This window comes from Populus euphratica, unplaced genomic scaffold (assembly GCF_000495115.2).
Source record: "Populus euphratica unplaced genomic scaffold, PopEup_1.0 scaffold8.1, whole genome shotgun sequence".
Classification (NCBI taxonomy): Eukaryota; Viridiplantae; Streptophyta; class Magnoliopsida; order Malpighiales; family Salicaceae; genus Populus; species Populus euphratica.
Window position 1 is genome coordinate 1,297,226 of NW_011499855.1, and position 10,039 is coordinate 1,307,264.

At 33.3% G+C, this 10,039-nt stretch overlaps 2 protein-coding genes across 4 annotated transcripts; one reads left to right on the forward strand and one right to left on the reverse strand.

Annotated features, from left to right (window-relative positions):
- Positions 1-1,866: 1,866 nt before the first annotated feature.
- On the forward strand, positions 1,867-3,297 carry LOC105122940 (zinc finger protein 1). The gene has a single exon (XM_011022333.1). It carries the CDS (start codon positions 2,194-2,196, stop codon positions 3,052-3,054), a length of 861 nt encoding a protein of 286 aa, XP_011020635.1. The 5' UTR covers positions 1,867-2,193; the 3' UTR covers positions 3,055-3,297.
- Positions 3,298-6,834: 3,537 nt separating this feature from the next.
- LOC105122939 (stress response NST1-like protein) lies at positions 6,835-9,822 on the reverse strand. Of its 3 annotated transcripts, none has more exons than XR_841770.1 (5): positions 9,447-9,822; positions 8,978-9,027; positions 8,790-8,842; positions 7,645-8,033; positions 6,835-7,065 (listed from the first exon to the last, which is right to left on the reverse strand). XR_841770.1 is itself a non-coding variant. In XM_011022332.1 (4 exons), exons 1-4 carry the CDS (start codon positions 9,719-9,721, stop codon positions 7,713-7,715), a joined length of 699 nt encoding a protein of 232 aa, XP_011020634.1. In that variant the 5' UTR covers positions 9,722-9,822; the 3' UTR covers positions 7,367-7,712. The 3 variants fall into 3 exon arrangements, 1 of the variants encoding a protein (XP_011020634.1); XR_841769.1 differs by having other exon boundaries at positions 6,835-7,068; XM_011022332.1 differs by lacking the exon at positions 6,835-7,065 and having other exon boundaries at positions 7,367-8,033.
- Between the last annotated feature and the right edge of the window lie 217 nt (positions 9,823-10,039).

The following is a 10,039-nucleotide window of genomic DNA, read 5'->3' on the forward strand; positions in this document are numbered from 1 at the left end:
CTAACCTTTCAATGTGGTGCATGCTAGTGTCTTTGTCATCCAAACAAAAATTCACTTCATCGATAATTTTAAGGTTTTCAAAATTAATTAAAATATGTATAAATTAATTTAAATATTTATAGTTACTTAAAAAAATATTTGCTATTAATGTGCCCGATAAACCAGCTCCTTGTGGCATCTATAAGGAAAAATGCGGATTTTATCCGGTAAAAATATATTATATGACAAAAAACCATGTTAATATATTATTCCCTGATCACAAATGCATGAATTTAAATCCAATTAGACATAAACAATCCTCTTAGATAAATCTTAATGTTCAAAACTAAAACTAGTTATATATAAATTCAAACTTATTCAACATAAATTAATATATTTTAATAATTATCAACTCCACAAAAATCAATTTTCTTCAAATCTCCAACTTAATAATAAAATTAATAAAATATAATTGATATCCATCATTTCTTTAAATTATAATTAAAATACTCACAATTTCTTTAATTATAACACACCTAAATTATATAAAATACTCACAATTTCTTTAATTATAATACACCTAAATTATAAAATCAAACTCAATTTCATTAAATAACAAATAAAATCAATTTTCTTCAAATCCCAAATAAACCGTAACATACAAATCATGCATTAATATAATTAAATTATCTAAAAATTTTTAAAAAAATTTAAATATAAAAGTTAGTTAAAAATACCATAAAAAATATTAATAAATCGACCTAAAACATAAATAGATTAGAAAATAAATAAATTTACTTACCAGCGAAGGTTCACAGGAAATAGAACTAAGAGAGGGAAGTTAACAGTACCAACAGATACATATAGATTGACGCGAGCACGTTTGGTGACTAGATTTGTGAAGGGCGTGGCTGAATTTGCCAATTAATTTGGAGAGACGGGTCGTTGTTTTGAAAGAGCAAAAAAAAAGAAAGAAGAAGAAACGGGGGAATGGGAGAACTGGTGGGTTTGAATTTGTTGATATAATTTTCACGGTATTATTGATATGTTAAATTACTGATAAAATTACTAATAAAATTTTGATTAATTTTTTTAAATTATTCCTTTAAAAATTACTGACGGAAAATATTATTTTATTATTTTCATAATCTGATAGCACTAATTTGTAAGATATAAGCCATAATTCATGTGGGCAAATTGATTCTGCAATGTACGATTAGACCTTGTTTAATGAATTGTAATCATGAAAATGACCTTTGCATGTCACTCAAATGGCCCTTAGTGCATGATTGCGTGCACAAGAATATATTTTGCTGATTAACTTGACTAAGGATGCAATCCGTAAGTCAACAAAATTAATGATTAATGCCAAATAAGTTTGTCAACATTCTGAATTAGACGACCATCCTGTTAAGTGATCATAATCTTTCAATCAACATCTTAACCTTCTGATTCATTACTGTCCTCATTATGCATGCACATAAATCTTGACATCCAATGGAAGACTAGCAATTTTCTTGCTGTAATACACAAGTTGGTGAGACTGTCAAATACCCAAGAACAAAAAAAGAAAATGACACAAAATAATTAAGAGAATCATGTGGATGTAGGGGTGTGATTTTGAGTTTTGACAGGATATGAACGCTTCCTCTGATGGCCCAGGTGTAGTGCAAATTAAGACTAGGACAGAAGTCTTTCTGTGAAGATTTTGCAAATCCACCATTTGTGTTTAAAACCTTACAAAACCACAACTTTTCTAGGATTAGTCCATTCTACATAGATCTACCCAATTCAAGAATCCAAAGAACAATGATATTTATTTTATGTTGGATTTTATATGTCAGAAGTCCACACGCACACGCCCAGATATTTAGCCAAGAACAGGAACATAGATCAGCAAAAGCCAATAAATATAAAAGGACAAGAGAAAGGTAGAGAGAAACATCCAATGGGTATGTGCAAGGAGGAAACAAGAGGTAGTCTCATGAGTTCTAATGAAAACGTTGATGACACATGAATCTCTCTCTACACAAAAGTATTATTCTCCTAGTCTTACCATATTAAGACCTTGTAACTGTAAAATAATAGTAGAACATCCTTCCATACACAGGGCAGTGCATTTATGACTATATCAATTAACATTTCACCTTGCTTGCTATTAAACCCACTCTGCCTCCCTTCAAAAAGAGGAAATTCTCTCTTCTTATTTTCCACATGGAGCCTCCTGCTAGATCAGGGGCTAGTCTCTCTGAAACTTCAAGCTTGATTTCAGTTTCAAATGCTCCCTCGTGTCTAAAACCCTCATTAATAATGGAGAGCCATAAGGAGGGAAGAAAGCAACTTGAAGAAGATCGAGAAGCAGAAGAACAAGAGCACCAAGAAGGGGGAGACACCAATCATGATCTAGTTTTGGATCTAAGCCTCTCTAACAAGGATTCCAACCAGGAGTCATCAAAGCCAGAACTCAATCTCATTGATTCTTTTGATATGAATCCATCAAGGAAGTCCTTGGATGCTCCTCAAGGTAATGAAACCGAGCCTCGAGTGTTTTCATGCAACTATTGCCAAAGAAAATTCTATAGCTCTCAAGCACTTGGGGGTCACCAAAATGCACATAAGAGAGAAAGAACACTTGCCAAACGTGGACAGAGAATTAGTGAAGCTTCTTTTTCTCTTCTTCGACCTAATTATTCACACCAAAATCGATACACTAGCTTGGCTTCTCTTCCTTTGCATGGTTCCTTCAACAGATCACTTGGAATTCAGGTGCACTCTATGATCGATAAGCCATCCAACACTAGTTCTTCTTCAAATATTTACGGGAAAAATGGATGGTCTAGAAAACCTATTGATCGACAACCTGAAATCGGGATGCTTGAATCAGAGAAGTTTCTGATGGGAAAAAACGTCAGTGGATCATCATCTCTTAATGGGATTGCAAGATTTGAAAGTGCTCGAAGATTTTCTCCGGTGATTGCTGAAGGAATTGGTGGGCTTTGGTGGGAGGTTGGCGTTAACCATTTGAAGGCAAAACAAGATGATCTGCAAAAGCTTGACTTGTCACTGAAGCTCTAAGCAGCTCTTTCTTGATTTCTTTTTGTGTTTTTAGTTCAATCTCTTATGTTCTTCCTTGCCATTTCTTTCTATTTTTTTTCCTTCTTCTTACCTTTTTTTTTCCCTGCTTGCTTACTAAAGATATTTTTCATCTATTCTAGTATTTTTAGTTGGATCTCTTGTAAATCCCTTTTTATTTTATGTTTTGTTGCCATAGAAGAACGTTAGAGAGTTTGTTCTCTTTCCCAATTCTTGAATTCGAAGTTTGCTAAATTCTATATGTAGTCTTTATGTCAAAAAGAAAAAAAAAAGAAAAAGAAGAAGAAGTTATTGAACTTGGAAGTTGCTTAATTTGTGCTACCAAGTCATTTTGTTCAGATAAGATAGTTCTTAGCTAACAAGTTATTACTCTTTTACAATTTTAAAAGGAAGCTTGTGGTCATCTTCCATGGCTTTGGTGGGAATTTCTCAATTAATGTTAAATTTTAACCATTGGAATTATTGCTTCCACGTAGATGGAATCGGTTCAACTAAGGGTTTGAATGCCTCAACATTAAATCCCATCTATATATATATAACAAATCCTTCATTAATTCTCTTATAAACCAATTCAAATCTCAAATTTAAATCATTGCATCAAGTTAGTGTCATATTCCATAACACTTGGCAATGGATACGGTGTGGTCTACATCATATTTATTCAACTTTTTTTTCCCTTACACAGACTGGATGGCTGTGACTGTGTAAAGGAATTCGTATTTGACCCCTAGCGGTTGAAGAAATAGACCATCTCTACTTGTATAAATGTTAGATTAAAAAAAAAGAAAAAAAAGAGAGAGAAGGTTGGTAGGTATAGCTAGCATGTGAAAATAAAGTCACATAATAATGACCCTCAGCTATGCCATCTTCATCATTGTCCTATATTATATTGTTTTTAATATTTGATAACCTTGATTTCTTACCTAAGAGATCTCACAAATGGGGTCTGCGGATTAGTGGGTCCAAATCAACCTGATGTATGCGATTAACACCATGCTAATCATATCCCCAACTTAATCTTCCTAGAATCAACAGGTAAAGTGACTGAAACCTCACTGCTATGATAGTTAATTACCACAGAAATCTTGGATTAATTAGATAGATAGGATCATAGATAAGATGACAGTTTGTATCACACAAAGTCCTTAGGAGACGGAATATGAAATTTGGTGGGGTTTCAACACGTGTATCAGTTCAGTTCGGCTGTCTATTCCCTGTGTTAGGCTGCTATTATCCCCCTCCCATTTTTCCCATTAAAAGAATTCCCACCTATGATATTGCCTCTCATTTAAGAAACACTTCAAAACATGGCCGGGAACGGATGCATGAAAAAATGGGTTGCCATCATTTTTTATGAGCTCAGTTTAGGTGAAAAAATGAAGCAAGAACTGGTCATCTCTCTCGAGATCTTATAATTATAAAGTAAGGTTGTTTTGTCCACCTTTATGTTTAAAAATTAAGGTTGGATCTTTTGTGATCTTAAACCGTTGTCTTTTCTTCATGGACAAAGTCAAATCCACTACCTGTCGTTTCTATTTCTTAGTGCAATGTAATGATATAATACACACAGAAAAATGTTGAGCTACCATTCTATGTGCTGCTGCTCCCGACGGTTGGTCAAAAAAATAATGCAAGAACTGGTTTCGATATTTATAAGAACTTACACTGACAAAGCTCCTGGAGGAGCTCGCTTACTTTATCAATCACCTTTCCCTCAAAAGCCGTCGCGGGAAGGGAATTCGGTACATTTAAAAAAACAGATTCGAGCTACACGGACGGATCATATCAGAGTTTTTTAAAACATAACAACAAGATTTTCGGTTCATAAACAGCTATTTGATAATTTTATTACATGTAACTCAACCAGTTAACCTTCAAATTCTTAATTCAATTTTGATTCAATCAATTTAGTTAATCCAAAAATAATCTAGTTAGTCAATAAAATAAATATAATAATAAAATTGACAGGGCAAAACTCTCAATTTAACTTTTTATTTAGTCAAATTTAACATTATATAAAAGTTGTCATGATATATAATCCATTTATCTTGATGAGTCTAACATCGCCCCTGAAAGTGCACTTGTTGGGAAGGCTTTACCTTCACACTCCCAGACTGAAAGAAAAATAGTCTCAGGTTAATTAGACTCGGAGATAACCATGATTAAAACAAAAAAAAAAAAACTTGGTAAAAGATGAAATTTAAAAATAAAAAAATAAATTGAAATAAAAAAAAATAAGGAAAATAAGATTAAAAATAGAGGGTTTAGTTGAAAAAAGAAAAAGAAAAAAAAAGCTTCACCATTTATATATGACCGTAATGATTCTCACTTCTTTAGTAATTTGGTGATTTTATTACAATTTCAAAACTTATCTCAGCTAATTATAATTAGATTCTAGAAAAACTTAATTGGAAAGAAAAAAAATTAAAAATGAAAAGAAAATATTGAAAAAGTTGAGGTATAGTTTTGAAATCCAGCCCGGTTTAATAGGTTGACCCAGGATCCAGTTGGTCTATGGCTGAAACAGGACCAGATTAGAAAAAAAAACTCAATATAATCTAGATTATAATCTATTAATTTTTTTTTATTAAAATAATATTATTTTAATTTAAAAAAAAAACTAACCTAAATAACCAATTGAAAGTTGAAAGCCAGGCCTTGAAGCTTCGCGGGGGGGTAATGAAAAGTGGACATCCCAACTCTTTGATGTAGTAGTTAATAAGCTTGCTATTCCTATCACTTCGAGAAAAAAAGAAAAACGAACAGCATACAACTATGTTTTTCGATCCAACAATAACTGGGATCATCTCATGTTTAGAAAGAAACATGACTAATTATATACCTAATCTCTTACCATTAATTCTGAATTCGATAATTAATCTAGGATTGGTGAAGGAAAGAAATAGATATTTAAGCCTGTGTCATATGCTAAAATCATGTTTATTCATTTTAAATTTAATAACATAGATTAAATAGACATGCATGATTGGACATGAGAGGAAGGATTTGGATCTGTTAACTAACTTCTTCTTTTTATCTTTTTTAATGAAGAAAGCATGTCATAGTGGTTTCATAAATAATCATGAATAAAAACGATGACTTATGTAATAAAACAAGTCTGAATTTATACTGTAATAAAATTTAAATTACTTTCTGTCAAAATCTCCATTTCTTGGCCCCTGATTTAAATGCCACCAGTTCTATGCATCGTCCACGTTACAGAACTCTTTCATCCAGGGGTGATATTATTGTTTTTAAAAAAAGAAAATTTATCTTCTTCATATTAATTTAAATCACAACGGTTAAAAAGAGACAGTAAGAAAAATAAAAGCAAAAAAAAAGAGGAACTGATTCAGTTTTTTGTTGAATTTCTTTTCGAAAATAAATTTAAGTAAAAATCTGGGTCCAAATCCACTACAAATGAAAAAATAAAAAAATGTTTACAGTGGAATGGGATTTGGGTTTAATCTGGTTTTGTTTGGTGAAAAGAAAATAGGCCTAAAATAATTTGAGTTTGGATTGAAAATGGAATCCAATTGAAACTTAATTAACATAGTTACGCTAATTTCAATTTATTTTTGGTTCTAAAACAGGTGTATAGATAAATTGTTTGCATGTCCATTTAATAGATAACCATTGATTACCAGGTTCGACTCTATTTTATTAATTTCTTAAATGATTATTTTTTAAAAAAATCTAAATTAAAAAAAAAAACAAATTATAAATCCATACATAAAACCACAAAAAGCCATCATAAATAATATGATAAAAAATCATACATCATGTTGAAAAATAAAATTCCAACTACACAAAATAAAATACAAAAAGGTTGAAGAAATGAGTGAGACCTGGGCTAGGTGAACTCCTTGCTCTCCTCCGCAACTGACCCTAGTCAAATCCGGGCGGATTTCATCGTCCTCCAGATTGAGCATTTCACATGGTACCGAATAGGCGACGAGGTAGATGAACTGTCATCATTAGGATCATTAGGACCTGCTGCGCCAAAATGAGATCAAAGCTTAAAGCTACCTTCAGTTGAACGTAGATACAACATCCAAGAAAGTAGCAGCAAGACTCGACATAATCTTCTCCTTACTACCTAAACCAATCCCCTGGGCCTAATTTTAATCTATGAAGCTAGAAAATTGATGGCCCAAAGCTTGCCACTTCCAAGAAAATCATCAACTTCGTTTGGACTCCGAAGAGATCTGAATAATCTTTTTTTATTTTATGACGAACCATGTACACGGTGTTTTCTTAGAAGAAAATGGGAAAGCAAGAAATCACTTGGAAGTGAAGGTATAAAACGTAAAATCTTCAATTGATCCGCTGTGATGATTTTAAACCATCCAGTTCTTCTGCTACAAAACTTTATACATGTGGCAAGCAAAAATTGAAATCCAACAAGAAAAGAAATGATTCTGTTGTGAATGCACATGTTCCTTCTCAAACATTTGAATGAATACTTCTAACTAGAAGGGATTTAAAACTGTTAGATAGCACAACTATCTAACCTAAACTAGCCTGGAAAGGTCAAACACCCGATCGATTGTCAGGCAAAAGTGGGCTTACTGTGTCAGGCGCATGCTTTGTCAAAAAATGAGCTCTTCAACTTTCTACGGAACCTAGCAACAAGGCTTCTATCTCTTAGCATCTGGAGAAGTTCCTTCATTTTGGGTCTCGCCCTTCTGATCCTGCGGGGAAGAATTAGGAATTGATGCTGGTCCCAGAGACTTCTGTTTTACTGTCACGCTACTGTCTTCCTGGACCTGGGTTTTTGTTACACTGCCACCTGATTGTTTCTTAGACTCAACCGCAATTTCCTTAACGACCTCCTCTAGTTTACCTAGTCTCTCCTTCACTTCTAGAAGCTCCGACTCAGACTGAGCTTTTTCTTCAATAGCTTTTAGTTCCTCCTCTTTTGCTTTCTCCTCTTCTTCTTTCTTTTTCTTCTCTAGTTCCTGGGATGGTCAGAGAATCATCAAACTAGGAGCCCAAATACAAAACAATGACTTCAGACCGATGCAAGAGAAAATGTGGATAACTTAAGTGATGCGATTAGATAACTAAAGTGATTGTATACACGGAAATGAACTGTTTAAAAGCAATTTCTGTTGCATTTAAGGCATCAATTTTCCCTCGGCGAGGTTAATGAAACCACTAACAAGAGCCATTACAAAATTTGGCGTCATAATAAAGCAGCAAGTTTGGTGAAAAACTACACAATAAAGAAACATTTTAACTTCAAAGAACACATTTTAAAAAAAATAACAGAATAGAAATGAATTGAGATGAAGCTTCAAACTTTATTGGCGATTTTTACATCACTATACTATTTAACTACATCATTAACTGTTCAACAATATCAATTAAATTTGTCCATATGCAGGAAAGGTATTAAAATTTGTCAGCCAAGAGCAGATATTGATAACGTTGAATGCACATTGACCTTCAAATGTTTAGCATGTCGACCTATAAGCAATAGTGAAACGGATGTATAATTTTCTGATCAACAGCTAGAAACTATGATTTACACCAATATAATGCTTCGGCATCTGAAGTTTTTCATCTAAAGAGTTCCTTGTGAGGATCCAACTACGCAATGATTGGCATGCATGCATATGATTCTGAGACAAAAAATAGTCAGGGAATAAAGACGCAGAATGATATAGAACCTAAAGCGCAATTTATCACTACTGACAAGAGAATAACGTTACCGCATCCATTTTTTTCATTTCATGTCGAGCGTATTGAGCCACCAAATATACAGCTGTTAGAGGGGAAAAAATAAAAAAGAGGGGAAACAAAATGAATATGCATTCTTTTAGATAGCAACAACATAACCAGCAGAAGGACACATCTTAATATGAATATGACAACATGCTAAAAATGTGAACTGAGATACCCAGTGAAGGCAAGCAGGTGAAGAAGAGTTGTACCAGATGGAAATCAATCCTGAACATAAAAGACACGAATGTAAGTAAACATATTGAAGATCTCAGGAGATTCGACGTGAGAAATATTGCTGATCAGTCTATGCATTACATTACAGAAATAATTTCAAGCACTCCACTCAAATTATCATAATCAACCCATCAAAAGGCATTTCAAAGAAAGACAAACAAAATCCCTTTGAGATGCAATTCTCCCTGATGGGTGTCCCAGGACGAGAAACTGATATCACTCTGATTTCCTCTCGTGCATAACACTAAAATCTCAAGATTAGCACCCCATAGGAGGAACCAATGCTTAGCTCATGTTCGAAAAAATGCCTATAAGAAACTCAATAAGTAACAGCAATCAAACCCCACGATCCAATTCACATACCAAAGACCCAAATAAAACAGCACAAAAAGAAAGAAAATTTGCAATACCCAAATTTCTTTTTCTTTGGAGGGTCACTGAAGAGGATTTTAGCAGCTTTCATGAAGTCTAGATTATCTAGTTGCCTGTTCGCCTCCTCGTATTTGCTCACTTTTGAATCTGTTTTTTCACTGATGCTTTTGCTCTTATTGTTGTTGGGTTTGGTAGTGCTGCTGCAAAATTGCTTGCTCTGAAGAGTGAGTTTGATTCGGGCCAAAGTTTGTCTGGCGCGAAACATTGTTTTCTTCTCTAAAACATCATAGGATTCTGCGATGTTGAGTGGCATAAGTTTTCGCTTTCACCTTCATCCCAGCCAAAGTTTTGTCGGACGATCACAGAGCTTGGTTTTTTTAGTGTGTATGCAAAGGGAGCTTTCTCATGGGCCTGAGAGATGCAAAGGTAAGTCGCAACATAACGGAGTATGGACCGAAGAAAACAGAAAAAACAACGAAAGAAAGAGGGAGTTAATAAAAGGGTTTTTGTAATCTCTAAAAAAATAATAATAATAAACTAGTTTGAAATCTGTGTCGAGTTATTCTATTCAAATAAATTTTATTTGAATGGATTAAATTTAAATATTGTTTTAATTTTTTATTTAAAATAA